This window comes from Phaseolus vulgaris, chromosome 5 (assembly GCF_000499845.2).
Source record: "Phaseolus vulgaris cultivar G19833 chromosome 5, P. vulgaris v2.0, whole genome shotgun sequence".
Lineage (NCBI taxonomy): Eukaryota > Viridiplantae > Streptophyta > Magnoliopsida > Fabales > Fabaceae > Phaseolus > Phaseolus vulgaris.
In genome coordinates, this window is record NC_023755.2 from 23,358,572 (window position 1) to 23,381,686 (window position 23,115).

At 48.7% G+C, this 23,115-nt stretch overlaps 2 protein-coding genes across 2 annotated transcripts; both read right to left on the reverse strand.

Moving 5' to 3' along the window:
• Positions 1-692: 692 nt before the first annotated feature.
• On the reverse strand, positions 693-7,734 carry LOC137834153 (pheromone-regulated protein PRM7-like). The gene is made up of 6 exons (XM_068642217.1): positions 7,628-7,734; positions 5,435-5,764; positions 4,720-5,322; positions 4,378-4,578; positions 1,697-2,887; positions 693-1,479 (listed from the first exon to the last, which is right to left on the reverse strand). Exons 1-6 carry the CDS (start codon positions 7,732-7,734, stop codon positions 693-695), a joined length of 3,219 nt encoding a protein of 1,072 aa, XP_068498318.1.
• An 11,230-nt stretch (positions 7,735-18,964) lies between these two features.
• LOC137834154 (pheromone-regulated protein PRM7-like) lies at positions 18,965-19,971 on the reverse strand. The gene is made up of 2 exons (XM_068642218.1): positions 19,367-19,971; positions 18,965-19,265 (listed from the first exon to the last, which is right to left on the reverse strand). Exons 1-2 carry the CDS (start codon positions 19,969-19,971, stop codon positions 18,965-18,967), a joined length of 906 nt encoding a protein of 301 aa, XP_068498319.1.
• Positions 19,972-23,115: the final 3,144 nt, after the last annotated feature.

Sequence of the window (23,115 nt, forward strand, 5' to 3'; positions counted from 1 at the left end):
TACCAGGGAGAGTCCCTCAGGGACTACTTGAATCGTTTTGGGGCGTAGATGGTCCGCTCGCCGGCCAAGGACGAAGAGATGCTGGTCTACGCATTCAAGAAGGGCGTGCTGCCGGGACCCTTCTGCGAAGCGTTGATCAGGGCTCACCCCGCCACGTTTGCTGAGGTTAGGCGACTTGCGGTGGCCCACATCGCCGATGAAAGTGAGGTCGCCGAGAAGAGGGGAAGCGTGGCCCACGCTAGGCCACGTGCCCAGACCAGGATCCAGCCACAGAGGGTGCTGGAGACAGCGGCAACCAAGAGGGATCAGAGGACTCGCCATCCTTATGATCCAAGGAAGAACAAGGGCAGGGGCCCATGGCGCCCGCAACTAGCACGTCGGGAGTACAATCGCCCGCCGAAGCATAAGTTTGTTATGGGGTTGGCGGACCTGATCGCCATTCCCAATATAGCAGCCAGGTTGAAGGCGCCCGAGAAGGTGGGCGACAAGGTGTTGGGACCAAAGCCAGACGCCTGGTGCGAATTCCACCAGGGCTTTTGCCACACCGTGGACTCATGTTTGGCTTTAGGATACCAGCTCGACGACCTGGTCATGAGCGGGTTCCTAAACGATTACTTGCTGGACAGAAGGACTGGGGGCGAGTCGAGCTCCCAGCCTGCAGGTGGTGAGGCTCAGCAGCACGAGAAGCCTACTCACGGGGAGATCCACACTATTGCAGGAGGTTTCTCGGGTGGTGGATGCACCGCATCACAGAGGAAGAAGTATGCGAGGTCTGTGATGACGGTGGACATGTTCGAGGACCACTCACCAGACGTGGACATCACGTTCACAAGGGCAGATCTCAGGGATGTTGTGCCACATGACAACGATCCAATAGTCATCTCGCTTGTTACGGCGGGGTGGAAGGTCCACAGAGTACTGGTGGACCAAGGAAGCTCGGCAGATGTGATAGTATTCTTACTACCAACAACTATGATGGTACCATCAGTATTATTACTACCTAGAAGACTGAGTGTACCATCAATATTTTTACTAACAACAACACTGATTGTACGATCAGTATTTTTACTACCAACACAACTATTGGTACCATGAGTATTATTACTACAAACAACACGGATGATACTATGAGTATTATTACTAAACATAACATCGATGGTACCATCAGTATTAATACTACAACGAAAACTAATGGTACCATATATATTATTACCACAAACAACATTTTTGGTAACATCAATATTATTACTACCAGAAATACTAACGGTACCATCACGAATGATACCATCAGTATTATTACTACCAACAACACTGATGGTACCATCAGTATTATTACTACCAACAACACAGATGGTACCCTTAGTATTATTACTACCAACACAATTGATGGTACAATTAGTATTATTACTACCAAAACCACTGGTGGTACCCTTAGTATTATTACTACCAAATACACTAATGGTTCCATTAGTATTATTACTAACAACTCAACAAATAGTTCATCAATATTATTACTACCAACAACAATGATGGCACACTAAGTATTATTATTACCAACAACACTGATGGTACCCTCAATATTATTACTACCAACACAACTGCTGGTACAATTAATATTATTACTACCAAAAACACTGGTGGTTTCCCTTAGTATTATTACTACCAACAACACTAATGGTTCCATTAGTATTATTACTAACAACTCAATAATTGTTCATCAATATTATTACTACCGACAACACTGATTTTTCCATCACTATTATTACTACCAAATACACTGATGGTTCCATCTCTATTATTACTACCAAATACACTAATGGTACAATCAATATTATTACTACCAACAATACTAACGGTACCATCACGAATGATACCATCAGTATTATTACTATCAACAACACTGATGGTACTATCAGTATTATAACTATCAACAACACTGATGGTACCATCAGTATTATTACTACCAACAACACTGATGGTACCATCAGTATTATTACTACCAACAACACCAATGGTACCGTCACCATTATTACTACCAACAACACTGATGGTACCATAAGTATTATTACTACCAACCACATTGATGGTACCATCCGTATTATTAATACCAACAACAATGATGGTACAATCTATATTATTTCTACTGATGGTGCCCTCAGTATTCTTTCTACCAACATAACTTATGGTACCAACAGTATTATTACTACAAAAAACATTGATGGCCCCATCAGTATTGTTACTACCAACAACAATTATGCTACAATAAGGATTATTACTACCAACAACACTGATGGTACCATCAGTATTATTACTACCAACAACATGGATGGTACCATCAGTATTATTACTACCAACAAAACTGATGGTACTATCAGTATTATTATTACAAACAACGTTGATGGTAGCATCTGTATTATTAGTACGAACAAGACTAATGGTACCCTCAATATTATTATTACCAACACAAGTGATGGTACCATCACTATTATTACTACGGAACACACTGATGGTACCATTAGTATTATTACAACCAACAACAATTATGGTACCATCCGTATTATTACTACCATTAACAGTGATGGTACCATCAATATTATTACTACTAACAACAGTGATGGTAACATCAGTATTATTACTACCAACAACACTGATGGTACCATCAATATTATTACTACCAACAACACGGATGGTACTATCAGTCTTATTATTACCAACAACACGGATGGTACAATCAGTATTATTACTACCAACAACATTGATGGTAGCATCAGTATTATTACTACTAACAACATAGATGGAACCATTAGAATTATTACTATCAAAAACAGTGATGGTACCATCAGTATTATTACTACCAACAACACTGATGGTACCATCAGTATTATTACTACCAACAACAGTGATGGTACCATCAGTATTATTACTACCAACAATACTGATGGTACCGTCAGTATTATTACTACCAACAAAAGTGGTGGTACCATCAATATTATTATTAGCAACTGCACTGATGGTACAATCAGTATTATTACTACCAACAACAGTGATGGTACCATCAATATTGATCGTGCCTGTTGACCGGAACGCTGGGAACTGCCTCGTCAAAGGATCGACGTGCGCACCGCTTCTCACCTCCGTTCCTCTTCGGGATCTACCTCAAGAACCTGCAAAGAAACAGAACGGCGCCGCTGCGGCTGATCGCACTCCAACGGTCAAGTCAGTGACGGTATCACCAAATACTAAGAGAACGAGAACCGTGCAAATCCTCTCTCACAGTCAGCTATATCACTCGCAAGCGTAAAGAGTGTAAACTGAACGTGCGTACCTCAGAAAGTTTGTTGAGAACTCTTATATACCTGGCTGTTTTCTCTCTTCTGGCAGTTATAGACCTGGACAAGTGGCTCGCATCCAGTCGTACACGTGCCATCATCTGGAGCCTCCTTGACTTGGCGCTGCTTCTACTCTCATTTTGGCTAAGTTACTTATGCATGGTACTGCCCAGTGCATAGCTAACTTGGGAGTGCGATCTCTACTGGAACTGGCGAGTTAGGGTGTCCTCATGCACCTTCCCTGTGGTCTCGCCGGCCGCCTTCATAATCTGCTTCTCCTTCATCTTTGGCGATGTGCTTTCTCCGGGGATCTCCGACTGCTTGGTCGCCTGGGTCTACATCTGGCGACTTCATCTTTAACCTGGTGATCGCCGACTCTGGTAAGCTGGAAATCGAAACACGCCAATTTAACAACTGGCGACTATACGAGCCCCCCGACTTCCTTCCCTCTTGCCAACCTGGCGCCTTGCTAACACGCCCATACTTTAGCAGGATGCCACGTCATCACTCCCGACCACCAGGGCGGTACAAATATTATTACTACCAACAACATTGATGGTACAATCAGTATTATTACTACCAACAATACTGATAGTATCCTGAGTATTATTACTACCAACACAACTGATGGTACAATTAGTATTATTACTACCAAAACAACTGGTGGTACCCTTAGTATTAAAACTACCAACAACACTAATGGTTCCATTAGTATTATTATTAACAACTCAACTAATAGTTCATCAATATTATTACTACCGACAACACTGATTGTTCCATCACCATTATTACTACCAAATACACAGATGGTTCCATCACTATTATTACTACCAAATAGACGAATGGTACTATCAGTATTATTACTACCAACAACAATGATGTACCATCAATATTATTACTACCCAGAAGATTTATTGTAACATCAATATTATCACTACCAACAACACTGATTGTATGATCAGTATTTTTACTACCAACACAACTAATGGTACCATGAGTATTATAACTACAAAAAACACGGATGATACAATCAATATTATTACTTTACACAACACCAATGGTACTATCAGTGTTATTACTACCAACAAAACTCATGGTACCATCAATATTATTACCACAAACAACATTTTTGGTAACATCAATATTACTACTACCAACAATACTAACGGAACCATCAAGAATGATACCATCAGTATTATTACTACCAACAACACTGATGGTACTATCAGTATTATTACTACCAACAACACTGATGGTACTATCAGTATTATTACTATCAAAAACACTGATGGTACCATCAGTATTATTACTACCAACAACACTGATGGTACCATCAGTATTATTACTACCAAAAACACTGATGGTACCATCACTATTATTACTACCAAACACATTAATGGTTCCATTTGTATTATTACTACCCACAACAATGAGGGTACCATCAGTATTATTACTACCCACAACACTAAGTGTACAATCAATATTATTACTACGAACAACACTGATTGTACCGTCAGTATTTTTACTACCAACACAACTAATGGTACCATCAGTATTATTACTACAAACTACACGGATGATACCATCAGTATTATTACTACCAATAACACTGATGGTACTATCAGCATTATTACTACCAACAATACTCATGGTACCATCAGTATTATTACTACCAACAACAGTAGTAGTTCCACTAGCATTATTACTACCAATTAGACTAATGGTACCATCAATATTATTACTACCAACAACACTAATAGTACCATCAGTCTTATTACTACCAACAACACTGATGGTACCGTCACTATTATTACTACCAACAAAAGTGATGGTACCATCAATATTATTACTAGCAACTGCACTGATGGTACAATCAGTATTATTACTCCCAACAACAGTGATGGTACCATCAGTATTATTACTACCAACAACAATGATGGTGCAATCAGTATTATTTCTACCAACAACACTGATGGTATCCTCAGTATTATTACTATCAACACAACTCATGGTACAATTATATTATTACAAGCAATAACACTGATGGTACCCTTAGTATTATTACTACCAACAACATTAATGGTTCCATTAGAATTATTACTAACAACACAACTAATGGTTCATCAATATTATTACTACCAACAACACTGATTGTACCATCACTATTATTACTACCAAATACACTAATGGTACCATCAATATTATTACTTCCAACAACAATGATGGTACCATCAGTATTATTACTACCCATAAGATTAAGTGTACCATCAATATTATTACTACCAACAACACTGATTGTACCATCAGTATTTTTACTACCAACACAACTAATGGTACCATAAGTATTATTACTACAAACAACACGGATGATACCATTATTATTATTACTACCAAGAACACTGATAGTACCATCAGTATTATTTCTACCTATAACACTGATGGTACCATCAGTATTATTACTATCAACAATACTAATGGTACCATCTGTATTATTACTACCAACAACACTGATGGTACCACTAGCATTATTACTACCAATTACACTAATGGTAGCATCATTATTGTTCCGTCCGGTTGACTGGGACGTCTTCGTGCGCGACCTCAACCGTCAGCTAGGGACTCCTTCCCACTGGTTACCTGTGGATTCCTGCAAAAAAGAGGACAAAGGGGCGCCCTAGCGGCCGTTTGCACTCCGACGCTCAAGTCAGCCAGCAAGAAACACCAAAACTGTGCACCTCCGTCTCTGAGCACCGCGTATGTCACTCTGATGGTGGTAAAAAGAGTTGTGTATTGTGTGTGTGTTTTTCTCCCTCAGGCAAAGATCTTTTTCCCAGTCCCTTGTACGTAACCTCAAAGCACGAGCAAGCGACTCGAGAGTTCTGGTAAATTTTGCCAAAAGTTCGAACCCCGTTCCCAACATTCTCAGCGCTATTTAAACTACCCAAGCATTTAAAGCGCCTTAAAGCGCCTTTAATTACAAATGTAACGCACTCAATCAGCGTATCTAATTAGAAACGTAGCGCAATTAAGACGTTGAAACGCTTGGGAGCCATTATAGTACCTGAACGCTCGAAACAGAAACTGTGTTGAATGACTTTAATTACCTGACACCTGACTAAAGGGTGTTTCTATTCTGACATGGCTGTCGTACACGTGGAGGGCCTCACGACGCCGTGACCCCATCTGGGGGCGTTTCTGCCCATCTGGGGACGTTTCTGCGTGTGAGTCCTCCTGCTTGGGAGTGCTACTGCGCTAGGGGTGACTCTTTGGGTGCCAACTCATGCCCCCAATCATCTAGTCACTTACTTTGAGAGCGTATCTGCCTTCCTCTCGTACCCTGCACCCGGCTACCCTGGGCGTGACCTTCGTCTTGGGTCGTATCTGTCCCAAAGGCGTCTCTGGGGCGGCAGGGGTACTTCACGAGTCAGGCTGCCCTACACTGGTGCTATCACTATGGCCTTGAAGCCACCTTTTCCTTCTCTTTATCACTGCCCTGGGTTATCGGGATCTGAGGCCTTCCCACGGCGTCGCTCCCTCCATGGTCTTTCCTACCCATGGGTATCGGGAAACCACACTGTGATTGCCTTGCTTTGGTAATGTTTGATCTGGCGACGCCCTGGTTGGGCGACGCCTTCACTTAGGCGACGCCTTGCCTTGGCGATGCCTCTTCCTGACGATGCTGCTACCTAGCGTCTCTTCGCCTAGGCCACGCCTTGTGCTGACTTTGACTTTGACCTTGACTTAGTCAACGCCCCGGGTACGGGACGGTACACAAGCCCCCCAGTCTTAAGCCGAAGACTTGTCTTCAGCGTAAAGACTAAGGCCTCGCCCATGCCGTCCACGTGCCACCCTGATGACGTGTCGCTCCCTGGTGACTCAACAATTCTCGAATTATTGACGTGACACTCTCTGAATCATACGAGTGCTCTTAATGGTTGATTGGACATCCTCTGTACGGGGAAAGCAACGCTTTTTGGGGTCACGCTTAATCGCGTGCCACGTGGTTCATCGCGCGGTCATCCTTAAGAACCTCTTGCGCTCCCCTTGAGCACCTAATCCTGCAACACGTGGCATCATCGCACAGTCACCATTTGTTGTCCCTCGCGCTCCTTGTAACGTTTAAGTTACCCAAACCCCGCGCTTGGAACCATTGTTACATCCACTTTCTCTGCCTTTCCTAACTGTTCATCTTCTTTGAATCCCTTCTCTCGCGACCCCTGCTCTTTCGTGCTTCCGCTCTCCACGCCCCTCAACCGCCAAAGGTACGGTTTTTTCCTCTCCTTGATGACTCCCTTTACCGCATGAACTGCCTGGGACTGTCCATGTTACTGCATTTCCTTGGATATCGTTTGTATGCTTCTTCGTTCCTCTCGTTCCTCTTTTCTCTCGTGTGGGTAGGGTTCATCTAGGATTCTTCCATTTTTTCCCCTTTTCATCTCCCCACCCCTTTTTCTCTGAACCCTTTCTTTCTCTTTTGATCTTCAGCTTTGGCATCAATGGCGAAAACTAAGACCGCCGCGCCTCCCCCGCTCCCTAAGTCTTACTATAAAGGCGAATACGACTGGGACCCCGACGATCTCCTCGACGAATGCTCCACCCTAAACTCTGTTGAGGACGTGGAGGCTCACAGGGGGGACCCTGCGCTTTATAATTTCAACGCCTTCCATAAAAATCACGACTCCCACGTCCTGGTATGCCGGGTGAGACCTGGGATGCCCGTTTGTGTGGACTCAAGAGACACTGGGGGAAGTCCCTTCTTTTTCCATTATCAAATGGTACTCAAGAGAGTGGGTCTGCGTCTGCCTCTTACTTCCTTCGAGAAGCAACTGCTTACAGAGATAAACACCGGCCCAGCCCAGCTCCACCCCAACAGCTGGGCTTTCGTGAGGGGGTTTCAGATTCTCTGCGGATATCTAGGTGTCCCCTCTTCCGTAGACGTTTTCCTTCACTTTTTCGAGGTAAATAAACAGGGGAAGAGCCTATGGATGAGCTTTTCTGGCATCGCCGGGTGCATCATCCTTACGCTCTTCCAAAATTCGTTCAAAGGATGGAAAAGGAAATTCTTCAAAGTACGTGCGACCAAGCGCGATCCTACCATCCTAGAGGGCTTTCCCCTATACTGGACGGATAAGCCCATAACCATGAAGGCCCTGGCTTTGGATGAGCTTACCCCCTCCGATCGGGACGTGTGCAAAGCCTTGGCAGGACTGGGGGTAGTTTTTGATACCGCCAAACTCATCGCGAACGAATTCAACGCCCATGGGCTCTCTACCTACTTTGGTATCTGCCCTTGGTTGTTTATACTGCATTAGCTGTTGTGGTTATCTGCGTGTGTCTGGCCATAGAATTTCCCTTCTGCTTTATCTGAATTAACCTTTACTCTACTATTCTTCACTGCCGTAGGTTCAATGATGACTTGCTCGAGGCGGCTTGCTCTTGCCAAATTTTTGAAGAAAGCAAAATCTGCCAAAGAGGGTGGGGACGTCGTCGCCTCCGACGTGCCCACCGTCGCTTCCCTGCCGATTCCTCCACCGTCTGCTTCTCCTCCTCCCATTGCCGCGGTTCCATTAGCCATGGCGTCGACCCTTGCCCCAGCACGCCCCAACAAAGGGAAAAGGGTGCTGATAGTAGACTCTGACAGCGAAGACTCGGGTACCGCCCTGATTTCCCATAAGAGGAGGGCTACGGGCCTTCCTGTCCCATCAGCCGCGCCTCCCGGTGATGGGAGTTCTCTCAGGGACGACCCTCCTAGTGCTACATCACCTCCACCTCCACCAGCCCACGAGGAGCAAGAAGAAAGGATTAACTCGGTTCCCGCGCTCTCGCCATTGCATCGTGATGCCGCTGAGGCCTCGGGCTCCGCCCCTCCTGCATCAGTCCCTGCTTCGACTTCCCGCAAACCCCGAATTCCTCGCTCTGTCCATAGGGAGTTGACGCAGGGTTTCACCGAAGGAATGTCGCCAACTGATCCTCAAAAGGGGGGAGGCATGCCTTATTACATGGGGGCATTTCTGGCGGTGGCCCTCAAGTGGCGTACCCAGGCTCGGAACGCGATCAAAGGGAGGGAGGCTCTCCGCAAGCTTAGTCAAGAGGTGGGGGCGTTGAAGGAGGAGAAACAAAACTGGGGGCTCAAGGAGGAAGCTTCCCAATCTTTGCTAAAACTGGCCCACGAGGGTAGGGAGGGAGGTGAGGCGTACGCGCGAGAACTGGAACAGGTGCATGCCGATCAACTAGCCCAGCTCACCTCCTACCAAATTCAAAACATTGGCCTCCAAGAGGCGGCTCTTGCATCCGAAGTGCAGCGAAGAAAACTTGAAGAGCTGGATGCTGCTTGGAGGCAGAAGCTAAGTGAGAGAGAGGACGCCTTGGCTGCGAAGGTTGAAGCCTTGAGCCTTCTCCAAGCCGAGGCTAACAAGCTCCACGTGGAGAAGGAATTCCTGGAGAAGCAATTGACATCCAAGGACTCTAGGGTTGCGGAACTAGAGGGGGAGATCCAAGAATTGACTGGGGAGATGGCGGGCGCGTTTGAAGAGGGCTTCCAAGAGGCTCTGACTCAGGCGTCCTGTGAGAACCCTGGCATCAACATTTCAAACTGCGACCCCACACACCATGTCGTCGACGGGAAAGTCGTGCCTATGGACTTGGATGACTGAATCGCTGTCTCTCACCCGCCACCCTTACCTTTCAAGCTTTTACTCCTTTTACACTTTACCTTCATTTCTGACTTTCTCTGTTAAACTTGTAATTCTTTGAACTGTCTGCGCGCTCGCTACAACTCTGGGATTTTGTTACGATTTCTTTCGTGTCCTCGCGACATAGAATTCTGCCTGTGTGATTTTATTCTCGTCCTTTGCCTTCTGTTGTTTCGCTTGCATTATACTCGCTTCTTTCACTTCGTTGGGCGGCCTTGTATGCCCGGTAAAGGTCACGCGCCAATGCCCACGCCCATGGAGAGGATCACTTAATGGGGCTGTATCGTCCACGGGGTGCTTCTAACACCCAAACGGTCCTTCCTTTGATCCTTAGCGCCCGACGCCCACGCCTGAGGAGATGCCTGCCACCGCAGCGCCGTATCGTCCTCAGGTGTCTGAAACGCCGAGTGCTTTGGGGGGGGTCGTTCCCTCCATGGTCTTTCCTACCCATAGGTATCGGGGAACGCCCTGCTAGTGATTCGCTGACGTTTGGCTGTTCCGTTTCCCTCCACAGTCTTTCCTACCTGTGGGTATCGGGGAGGCGGCGCCAGTAACTAACTTCGCCCTCTTCGACTTCGTCTCCCTCCACAGTCTTTCCTACCTGTGGGTATCGGGGAGGCAAACTTGCTGATATTTTGGTGGGCGACGCCCGCGACGTCTCACGCTGGCGTCGTCCTTTAGGTCTTTCCAGGCGACGCCTCGGGTGTCTCATGCTAGCGTCGCCCGGGCGCTGCCCTTACCTTGACATTGACTTTGACCTTGGGCTTGGTCGACGCCTGGGGACAGCGAAGAGCTCAAGGCCCTTCCCGTACCTTCCACGTGGCGCTTCTCGTATAGCTGATGGGACGTTCAGTCATTCGACTTGATCCACGTGGCGCTTCTTGTATGGCTGATGGGACGTCCAGTCATTCGATTTGATCCTGACTCCTACTGTGCCCCTGATCCACTTTCGACGGCGCAACGTACCATCGGGTATTCTATCGATACGATGTGTTCTGAGTTTAACTAGGGATGCCAGGGCCACCCTTCCATCTGCTGCCACGTGGCTCGATCGTGCGGTGTACCCATTCGCGTCGTTTGGCGCTCTAACCGCTTTATTTAACTCTTCAAACTCTGAAACTGTTCTCATCATTTCTGCACTCTTCATAACCTAGTTACGCTCTCTCTTCTTGCACCCTTTCTTCTTGCACCCTTTCTTTTCTCACGAAGGGTTCTTCCAGCATTTGCTCCCATCGCTCGACTCTTGCATTTCCGGCGGGCCATACGCCTTTGGCGATCCCGGATCTTGTTAAAGAATGTCCTCTCATGCTGCCTCCCCCAGGGTCAGTCCCAGGGACCTGTACCCTTGGGCTTCGAGTGAACTTCTTGACGAAAGTTCATGCTTACTCGCTACCAGGGCCATAAGGGAACACAAAGGGGATTCATGTTCCTATGATCACCGGGCCTTCGCGAGGAGGCATGACGACGACATTGCTGTGCTCCCTTGCACTCTAGGGGAGCCAGTATGCGGAGACGAACGGGCCAACGAAGGGGTCCCCTTCTTTTACCTTTACCAGGTGGTTTTCAAGACCATCGGAGTGCGCCTACCCTTCTTTCGGTTCGAGAAGGAACTGCTGACGGAGATCAATGTCGCTCCGGCCCAGTTATACCCCAACAGCTGGGCCTTTGTCAAAGCCTTCGACATCCTCTTCGGGTTTCTGGGTTGTGCGCCCTCGGTTGACCTCTTTCTTCACTTCTTTGAGGTGAAGAGGCAGAGGCACAACCTCTGGGTAACTCTCAGTAACGTTCCCGGGAGAGTTCTCCTCACACCCTTTCAAAACTCGTTCACCGGGTGGAAAGGCCGGTTCTTCAAGATCTGCTGCACTGACCTTGTTCCCGACGCTCTGGATGGGTTTCCGCTGTACTGGGTGAGAGAGGCGAGGGCCCTCAAAACCAAACCCTTCAAGAAGCCAGCTCCAAGTGATCAAATAGCTTTCCGGATTCTTGCTGAGGCATGAGGTTTTGACTCTGCCACTTTGATCAGCTTGGAGTTCAACGCTGGGACTCTCGAAAAGTACATATGTAAGAGTCACTGCCCTAGAAACTTCGGCCTTTATTGCTTTCTAACCGTGCATGTCTTGCTTCATGGTGTCTCTGACACATTTATCTCCCTTGGTGTAGGTTCGAAAATAAACCAAGAAAGGAGGACACTACTTACTCGAGCTCTGCGGGCTGGGATCAGGGCTTCGTCTTCCTCTAATGTTGACTCCGATGGCCACTGAAAAGTGGCTCTTTTGTGATTTGCATGAGTTGTAATATTTGCCCTATTTACGCTACTCCCATTGTATCGAACATTACTTGTAACCTCAACTTTTTCTATATCATACTTGATTTTTTGCAACGTCGCTTTACTCTGCATACGTTTTGCATATTGTGCGCTTTTCCTTCGTCATGTTCCCCAACGGCGCCTGCCTTCATCCAGGCGACGCCTTCTTTCTTGGCGACGCCTTCACCTAGGCGATGCCTTCACCTAGGCAACGCCTTCTTTCCTGGCGATGCCTTGACCTAGGCGACACCTTCTTTCTTGGTGACACATCACATTACTTCAAACGGAGAAAGATAAAGGCTGAAAACCAAGGCACTTCTATTTCTCAAACTGGTTTTACCTTTTATTTGGGTGACCTCATTAAAAAACCCCCGAGAGGGAAAAAGAGCGTCCCCTTCAACTAAATTGTTACATAACTGCTTACATAAGTCAACTGAAATAAAACTTTAAGTTGGCTGCATTCCAACTGCGCGGGATGGGACCCCCCTCCAAGGTCTCTAGGTTGTATGAACCGTTGCTCTTAGCCTCAGTAACTCTGAAGGGTCTGGTCCACTTGGGAGACAGCTTATTCTCCAACTCGTATGGGTGAGCCTTTCTCATAACCAAGTCGCCAATCTGAAACTGCCGCGGCTTTACCTTAGAGCTGTATTGTCGCTCTACTCTTCTCTTCATTGCTTCAGCTTTGATTCTGGCTTCTTCTCTGGCCTCGTCTAGTAGATCCAGGTTTACCCGCCTTTCTTCATTGGATTCCTCCACCACAAAGTTTTGAAAACGTGGTGAGCTTTCATGTATTTCTACCGGAATCATCGCGTCCGACCCGTACACCAAACTGAAAGGCGTCTCCATAGTAGAGGATTGGGGCGTGGTGTGGTATGCCCATACGATCCTTGGTACCTCTTCCGCCCACGCCCCTTTGGCTTTCTCTAACCTCCTCTTTAACCCCCTCAGCAGGACTCTGTTTGCTGACTCCACTTGTCCGTTGGTCTGGGGTGTTCAACCGATGCAAACACTTGTTTGATTCCTACCTCAACGCACAGATTTCTCAGCTGCTGACTGGCAAACTGGGTCCCGTTATCAGATATCAGGCGCCTAGGTACGCCAAAGCGGCACACAATGTTCTTCCACACAAAATGTTGTACCTTGTGCGCAGTGATCTGTGCTACGGGCTCTGCCTCTATCCACTTGGTGAAGTATTCGATGGCGACGATCAAATACTTCATCTGCCTGATTGCCAGTGGGAACGGGCCCAGGATGTCGAATCCCCATGTATGGAAAGGCCACGGGCTGTATATGGATCGCAATTCTTCTGGCGGCGCCTTGTGCCAGTCGGCGTGCTTTTGGCATTGCCTGCACCGGTGGGCGTGTCGTGCGCAGTCCTCTTTCACTATTGGCCAGAAGAAACCTGCGCGTATCACCTTGGAGGCTAGGGATCTTCCCCCTACGTGGCTCCCGCAGATGCCTTCGTGTAGCTCCGCCATTATCCTGGTGCACTCGTCGCCACTGACGCATGTTAGGATAAGGTGAGTGAAACCGTGCCTGAACAGCACCCCATCCACCAGAGTATATCTTGCGGCATTTCTTTTGATCTTTTTACCCTCTTCGGGCTCCACTAGGAGAGCCCCATCCACCAGGTATCGCTTGTAGGGCTGTCTCCTTCGGTCAAAACGCATACCTGCATCTGCTCTCCCTCGGGCACATCCGCGTCCGTGCTGATGCAGGGCGCCCTCTGCGTATCTTGGGTCAAAGAGCAATGACTCCTCGGCCTTCCCCTTGTTGTATAAATCTGGAGGACATCCACCCAGTTGTCTTCCACGAATCTACGCGGAGCTTTGAGAGTCTCTTGGATCACCGTCCTCTGTCTACCCCCCTTGCCTGAGCTGGCCAGCTTTGCAAGCACCTTTGATGGATCCTCTAGGCTCATACTGGATGTCGAATTCTGACAGTTCCACCGCCCAGCGTACCATTCTCCCAGCCACATCAGGCTTCTGCAGCACCTTCTGTATAGGGAGGTTCGTCATCACCACCACCGTGAAGCTGTGGAAGTAATGACGGAGCCTCTTGGCAGAAAATACTACCACTAGCGCTGCCTTCTCCAGCGCTTGGTATCTCGTCTCAGCTCCTTGTAATGCCTTGTTTACAAAATAGATGGGCTTCTGACTCTGGTCCTGCTCTTGGACTAACACAGAACTGATGGCCCGCTCCGTTACAGTAAAATATAACCGGAGGGGACGCCCGTTACCGGTTTGCAGAGGACCGGCGGTGTCGCCAGGTACTCCTTTAGCTTAATGAAAGCCGCTTCGCATTCATCAGTCCATGCAAAGCGACTGTTCCTCTTGAGGCACTGGAAATATGGATGCCCCTTCTCTCCCCCGGCGGAAACAAACCTCGAGAGTGCCGCCATCCGCCCTGTCAGCTGTTGCACCTCTTTTACCGACGTCGGGCTACGCATGGCGATAATCGCCGCGCATTTGTCGGGGTTTGCCTCTATCCCCCTCTCTGTGAGCATAAAACCCAGGAACTTACCGGCCTCTACCCCGAAAACACACTTCTAAGGGTTTAACTTGAGGCGGTACTTGGATATCGTGACGAACAATTCCTCCAGGTCCGCCATGTGTTGCGCCCTATTCTGCAACGCCACCACCATGTCGTCTACATAGGCGTACACATTCCTCCCGAGCATGGGCGCCAGGACCTTGTCCATTAACCTCTGGTACGTGGCGCCCGTGTTTTTCAGCCCAAAAGGCATCACCTTATAGCAGTAACTGCAAGTCTAAGTCATGAATGCAGTTTTGTTCTCGTCTCTTGGGTGCATCTTGACCTGGTTGTACCCCGAGAAGGCGTCCAAGAAACTCAGCACCTTGCTGCCGGACGCACTATCTACCAAAGCGTCGATGCTGGGCAGGGGGTACGAGTCCTTTGGGGACGCCTTATTCAGGTCCGTGAAGTCCACGCACATCCTCCATTTTCCGTTCGCCTTTTTCACCAAGACGACGTTGGCAATCCACTCAGGGTATTGAATCTCCCTGATGTGGCCAGCACTCAACAGCTTCTGCGTTTCGTCTTTCACGACCTGCTGTCGTTCCTCATTGAACTTTCTCCTTCTCTGGCGCACGGGGCGGACTGTGGCGTCCATGCTGAGGCGGTGACATAGGAAATCGGGGTCGATGCCGGGCATAACCGAGGCGGACCATGCGAAGGCATCCAGGTGGCGTGAAATTACTTCCGCCACCCCTTCCTGTTCTTCTGGTCTCAGCAAACTTCCTAACTTGAATGTCTTGCCGCCAATCTCCCTTTCTACGGCGTTAGCCGCGGGCTGTTCCCTGCTATCATCCTCGACGGGCGCCGCCTCTTCCGCGGGCGCCGCGTCGTCAGGGCCTTCCTCCATAGGTGCATCTGCTTCGGGCATCGCCCTCGCCGGTATGGCCTCATTGGGCATCGACCCAGCGGGCGTCGCCTCAATCATCGTCGTGTCCGTTCTCGGCGGACGTTCATATACCATGAACACGCCTCTCTTCGTTTTCAGGCTGTTCTCATAGCACTTCCTCGCCTCCTCCTGGTCTGACTTAATGACTATCACCTTGCCACTGAGGACCGACAGCTTCATCTTCATGTGGCGTGTGGAGGACACCGCTTTCAAACGGTTTAACGCCGGCCTGCCCAGCAAAAAATTGTAGGCGGATTTGGCGTTCACGACCAGGTACCGAATGCTTTCCGTACGGGAGGCCTCTCCGTCCGTGACCATAGTCCTCAACTCCAGGTAACCCCGAACTTCCACCTGGTTATCCCCGAACCCATACAGGCACCCCGTGTAGGGACTCAGCAGGTCGGGGGACAACCGTAGCTTATTGAAGGTTGACAGGAACATGACGTCCGCCAAACTTCCCTGGTCGACAAGCACTCTGTCCACCTTTCTTCCGGCTGTGACGACTGAGATGACAACGGGGTCGTTGTCGTGAGGTACCACATCTCGGAGGTCTCCTCTCGTGAACACGAGATCCGACTCCCATGGCTCCCCCGAGAGTCTCTCTTCGATTGAATTGACCCCTCTCGCGTATTTCTTCCGCTGGGAGGCGGTGGGTCCGCCGCCGGAAAAACCTCCAGCAATGGTGTGGACCTCGCCAAGCACAGGCATCTCGTGTGCTGGTTCTTCCGCCGGCGGCGGCAAGGTGGCGGTCGTTGCGGGCTCTGCGACATAATCCTTCAAAAACCCAGTTCTCACCAGCTCATCTAGCTGGTAACCCAACGACAAGCAGTTATCAATGTGGTGTCCGAAAGCCTCGTGGAACTCGCACCAAGAGTCTTTGCGAGGCCCTAAAACCTTGTCAGTCATCTCCGGTCGCCTCAGCCTCTCGGCTATATTAGGCACGGCGATCAGGTCTTTCAGCTTTACCACAAAATTGTACCTCGCCGGTCTCGCTCTTTCTCTGGCCGGGCGTTCGCCTCCTGCTGGACCCCGGGGCTGGGGCTTTCTGGCCTCGTAGGGGCGTCTCGCCTCTGGCTTCTTTCTTCCCGTCGTGGTCTCATTGACCCTGACGGGTTGAGCTCGCGCCGGTCCCCTCGGGCGTGAGGGTACGACGCTGGTGCGCTTCACACACACCTCCCTTTCTGAAGCAATGTGTTCTACCGCCCTACGCCGTAGCTCAGCGAAAGTCCTAGGGCGGTTGCGAATGATGGATTCTCTAAAAGGACCGGGGCATACGCCTTTCATGAATGCGTACACTATCATAGGCTCCTCTGTCGTACCAACCTTCACGACCTGGGCCCCGAAGCGATTGATGTATTCCTTCAGGGTCTCCCCTTGATACTGCTTCACATCAAACAGATCGTAGGAGACCGGCGGCGGGGCCTAGTTTGCTAAATATTGTTCCCTGAACAATCGTGACAATTGGCGGAAAGATGTGATATGACCATCCGGAAGGCTGATGAACCAGTCCATAGCCATCCCGGTCAGGGTGCTCATAAAGAGCTTGCACTTGGTAGCGTCAGAACCGCCTACCAGGACCATCTGTGTGTGAAATGCAGCAAGGTGCGTCTCTGGGTCCTCCATCCCGGTGAAGATCACCTTGGGCCCCGCGAACGTGTTTGGGATCACGGCATCTAGGATCTCCTGCGAGAAGGGAGTGGAAAATTCCTTTGGTGGGGAATGGTTCTCCATCTCCTTCGATCATTTCTCAGGCCCTGGCGCAACTCCTCATTTACGCGGTGGAGCTCTTCATTCCTCTCATGCGAGGCATCGAGATCTGCCTGCATGCGTTCCTGTTCCAATTTCAACTCCGCCATGTCCTGCTCCAGCCCCCTCATTATCTCCAGGACCTGTTGCATGGATAGTTATGCTGGGGCTGCGCGTGCTGTACTTCGTCGGGTGGGGGCCATTGTCACTCCAACCTCCTCCAACGTTACTGCGACTTAGTAGACTTTCTCGAACTTGTGATGGGACTGATGTTTTATATCGGCCCCACGGTGGGCGCCAAATGTTCCGTCCGGTTGACTGGGACGTCTTCGTGCGCGACCTCAACCGTCAGCTAGGGACTCCTTCCCACTGGTTACCTGTGGATTCCTGCAAAAAAGAGGACAAAGGGGCGTCCTAGCGGCCGTTTGCACTCCGACGCTCAAGTCAGCCAGCAAGAAACACCAAAACTGTGCACCTCCGTCTCTGAGCACCGCGTATGGCACTCTGAAGGTGGTAAAAAGAGCTGTGTATTGTGTGTGTGTTTTTCTCCCTCAGGCAAAGATCTTTTTCCCAGTCCCTTGTACGTAACCTCAAAGCACGAGCAAGCGACTCGAGAGTTCTGGTAAATTTTGCCAAAAGTTCGAACCCCGTTCCCAACATTCTCAACGCTATTTAAACTACCCAAGCATTTAAAGCGCCTTAAAGCGCCTTTAATTACAAATGTAACGCACTCAATCAGCGTATCTAATTAGAAACGTAGCGCATTTAAGACGTTGAAACGCTTAGGAGCCATTATAGTACCTGAACGCTCGAAATGGAAACTGTGTTGAATGACTTTAATTACCTAGCACCTGACTAAAGGGTGTTTCTATTCTGACATGGCTGTCGTACACGTGGAGGGCCTCACGACGCCGTGACCCCATTTGGGGGCGTTTCTGCCCATCTGGGGACGTTTCTGCGTGTGAGTCCTCCTGCTTGGGAGTGCTACTGCGCTAGGGGTGACTCTTTGGGTGCCAACTCATGCCCCCGATCATCTAGTCACTTACTTTGAGAGCATATCTGCCTTCCTCTCGTACCCTGCACCCGGCTACCCTGGGCGTGACCTTCCTCTTGGGTCGTATCTGTCCCAAAGGCGTCTCTGGGGCGGCAGGGGTACTTCACGAGTCAGGCTGCCCTACACTGGTGCTATCACTATGGCCTTGAAGCCACCTTTTCCTTCTCTTTATCACTGCCCCGGGTTATCGGGACCTGAGGCCTTCCCACGGCGTCGCTCCCTCCATGGTCTTTCCTACCCATGGGTATCGGGAAACCACACTGTGATTGCCTTGCTTTGGTAATGTTTGATCTGGCGACACCCTGGTTGGGCGACGCCTTGCCTTGGCGATGCCTCTTCCTGACGATGCTGCCACCTAGCGTCTCTTCGCCTAGGCCACGCCTTGTGCTGACTTTGACTTTGAACTTGACTTAGTCAACGCCCCGGGTACGGGATGGTACAATTATTATTACTACCAACAACACTGATGGTACCATAAATATTATTACTACCAACAACACTGATGGTACCATCAGTATTATTACTACCAACAACAGTGATGGTACCATCAGTATTATTACTACCAACAATACTGATGTTTCCATCAGTATTATTACTACAACCAACATTGATGGTACCATCAGTATTATTACTACCATAAAAAATGATGGTACAGTCAGTATTATTACTACCAACAACACTGATGGTACGCTCAGGATTATTACTACTAACACAACTGATAGTACAATTAGTATTATTACTACCAATAATACTGATGGTACCCTTAGTATTATTACTACCAACAACACTAATGGTTCCATTAGTATTATTACTAACAACACAACTAATGGTTCATCAATATTATTATTACCAACAACACTGATTGTACCATCACTAATATTACTTCCAAATACATTGATGGTACCATCACTATTATTACTACCAAATACATTAATGGTACCATTTGTATTATTACTACCAACAACAATGAGGGTACTATCAGTATTATTACTACCCACAAGACTGAGTGTACCATCAATATTATTACTACGAACAACACTCATTGTACCGTCAGTATTTTTACTACCAACACAACTAATGGTACCATCAGTATTATTACTACAAACAACACGGATGATACCATCAGTATTATTACTACCAACAACACTGATGGTACCATCAGTATTATTACTACCAATAACACTGATGGTACCATCAATATTTTTACTACCAACAATACTAATGGTACCATTAGTATTATTACTACCAACAACACTGATGGTACCACTAGCATTATTACTGTTAATTACAGTAATGGTACCATCAGTATTATTACTACCAACAACACTGATGGTACCATCAATATTATTACTAACAACTACAGTGATGGTACCATTAGTATTGTACCGGCTCGTCCTCGGGCGTTGACCAAAGTCAAACATACGGTGGGACTCACCAAGGGGCTCCAAGGAGGAAAGTTAGTATATTGACCGCTTTGGGCTTCGCCAAGAATGGGCGTCGCCAGGTGTGGGCGTCGCCAGGTGTGGGCGTCGCCAGGTGTGGGCGTCGCCAGGTGTGGGCGTCGCCAAGTATGGGCGTCGCCAGGTTTAAGCATCTCCCAGCTTAAAGGCGTGACTCGTTGTCCTAAGAGCGCGCTTCGGCCCCGATTGTGCCACCCCTCAATACCCACGGGTAGGGAAGACCTTGGAGGGGGCGGCACGATAAGAGGCCACGGTACGGGCGAGGAGGCCTCGGACCCCGGTACCTCAGAACAGTAATAAAGAGAAGAGAAATGTTGCTTCAAGGCCATATTCCCAGTACCAGTAGGGAGTAACCTGACTCGTGAAGTACTCATGCATGAGGTGTAGGACGTGGCTACCCGCGCCAGCTTTGGAGAATCGCTAGGACAGATACGACCCGAGAGAGGGCCACGCCCCAGGGGTAATCCACATGCACGGTACGAGAGGAAGGCTGATACACTCCCAGGGCGAGTGACTAGAGGCTGGGGCGCATGAGTTGGCACCCAGGTAGTCACCCCTTGCGTCGGATGCACTTCGAGGAAGGAATACTTACACGTTGGGATTTCCCTAAGTTGGGTTACAGCGTCGTAAGGCCATCCACATGGAGCTGCGCTTAAGTCAGAGAAGCCACGTGGCAGTAAGCACTGAAACCCAAGGTATATAAGCTTTTATGAAAGTTTAGTAAGGTACGTTCTAATCCTTTGCACGCTTACACACTGTACGCACGAGTGATTTGAGCACTAGAGAGAAGTTCGTTATAATACAGTTACGCGCCTTCAGAACATATCATTTACGGTGTTCCGATATGGAGGTGCATGGTGTTTTCTCCCTACTGACTTGATCGTCAGAGTGCAGACGGCCGCGAGGGTACCGTTTGTTCTCTTTGTTTCAGGTACTCACGGCGGTGTTGGGTGAAGATCTGTAACCAAGACGAAGGTGTCCTTGATACGCGAGTCACAGCTACGCACGAAGCACATTCTGTCAACCGGCAGGAACATCTAACGCCCACCGTGGGGCATATCTAAAACATCAATCCCACCGCAAGTGTTAAGAGGTTCAGTAGCACTTTTCGAGAAGTTTTCCTAGAAACTTGCAAGATTCACCTTTCATCTTGAAGTTTACGCAATTCCACCGATTGCTTTCGGTCCAACTCAAGTTTTCGTTGTTTGTAGTTGAAGTTTGCTCAATTCTACCATTTGTTTGTGGTTTGCTCAGTTTTCACCGATCGTTCTTCAGTTTGGCTTAGTGGACCGGGCCCTTTATAGTAACCGAGGCTAAGGGGAACGGTTCGTACAAGCTTGAGACTCTGGAAGGGGGCCCCATTCCACGCACCTGGAACGCAACCAATTTAAAGTTTTACTTTAGTTAAAGAACATTATGTAGTACACAGTTTTAAAAGGGACACTCTTTTTCCCTTTCGAGGGTTTTTTAAAGAGGTCACCCAAGTAAAAGAATAAGTTTAAGTATACATTGTCTCAATTTCCTTTTTTCGCAATGTAAAGAAAAACTAAAAGGAAAGGGCGCGATTCATTAAGAAACGAACTCGCCACCATGGTGTGTAGACACCTCAGCAGGAGGGACGCGGATATCTCCTATGGGCATGGACACCAAGCGCGCGAACCAACTTGGACGTGTAGACACCCCAAAGGGAGTGGCGGGGGCGCACTATTCGGGCGTGGGCGTCAAGTTTGAAAGTGTACCGTCCCGTATCAGGGCGTTGACTAAGTCAAGGTCAAAGTCAACGACTGGAGAGTCAAAGTCAACTCAAGGTGTCGCCTAGGTGTAGAGACGCCAAGAGGAAGCGTCGCCAAGGCAGGACAAGGCGTCGCCAAGGCAAGGCGTCGCCTGGGTGGAGGCGTCACCCAACCAGGGCGTAGCCAGATCAAACAGTGTAAAAGTAAGGCAATCACGGTGTGGTTCCCCGATACCCATGGGTAGGAAAGACCATGGAGGGAGCGACGTCGTGGGAAAGCCTCAGGTCCCGATATCTCGGGAAAGTGATAAAGAGAAGGAAAAGGTGGCTTCAAGGCCATAGTGATAGTACCAGTGAAGGGCAGCCTGACTCGCGAAGTACCCCTGCTGCCCCAGAGACGCCTGCGGGACAGATACGACCCAAGAGGAAGGTCACGCCCAGGATAACCGGGTGCAGGGTGTGAGAGGAAGGCAAATACGCTCTCAGAGTAAGTGGCTAGATACTTGGGGGCATGAGTTGGCACCCAAAAAGCCACCCCTAGCGCAGTAGCACTCCCAGGCAGGAGGACCCACACGTAGAAATGTCCCCAGATGGGCAGAAACGCCCCCAGATGGGGTCATGGCATCGTGAGGCCCTCCACGTGTGCGACAGCCATGCCAGAATGGAAACACCCTCTAGTCAGGTGCCAGGTAATTAAAGATATTCAATACAGTTTCCTTTTCGAGCATTCTGGTACTATTAGGGCTCCCAAGCGTTTCAACGTCTTAAATGCGCTACGTTTCGTAATTAAGCGCTTTAAAGAGTACGTTACGTTAGAGATTAAAAGCGCTTTAAGGCGCTTTAAATGCTGGGGCAGTTTAAATAGCGCTGAGAATGTCGGAAAAAGGGTGGGAACCTTTGGCAAATTTACGAGAAACTCTTTGGTTGCTTGCCCGTGCTTTAAGGTTACGTGCAAGTGACCGGAGAATATTTTTGCCTAAAGGAGACAACACACACACATATACGCAGTTTCTTTTACCACCCTCAGAGTGCCATACGCGGTGCTCAGAGACGTGGGTGGACAGTTTTTGGTGTTTCTTGCTGGCTGACTTGAGCGTCGGAGTGCACACGGCCGCTAGGGCGCCTCTTTGTCCTCTTTTTTGCAGGAATTCGCGGGCAACCAGCAGGAAGGAGTCCCCAGCTGACTGTTGAGGTCGTGCACGAAGACGTCCCGGTCAACCGGACGGAACATTTGGCGCCCATCGTGGGGCTCGATATAAAACATCAGTCCCATCACAAGTTCGAGAAAAATTTACCAAGCTACAGTAACGTTGAAGGAGGTTGGAGTGACAATGGCCCCCACCAGACGAAGAGCAGCGCGCGCAGCCCCCGCA

Bases quoted from the DNA above. Each gene is read 5' to 3' on its own strand.
- LOC137834153 (XM_068642217.1), bottom strand. From the start codon at position 7,734: ATGAACCCTACCCACACGAGAGAAAAGAGGAACGAGAGGAACGAAGAA. The intron at 5,323-5,434 runs GTTAGTAATAAT...TTGTGTTGATAG, and splicing joins GATGAACCATTAGTTGTGTT to TAATAATACTGAGGATACCA. The intron at 1,480-1,696 runs GTAATAATACTA...TTGAGTTGTTAG, and splicing joins GAACAATTATTGAGTTGTTA to TAATAATACTAATGGAACCA.
- LOC137834154 (XM_068642218.1), bottom strand. From the start codon at position 19,971: ATGTTTGACTTTGGTCAACGCCCGAGGACGAGCCGGTACAATACTAAT. The intron at 19,266-19,366 runs GTTAGTAATAAT...TTGTACTATCAG, and splicing joins GATGAACCATTAGTTGTGTT to TTGTGTTAGTAGTAATAATC.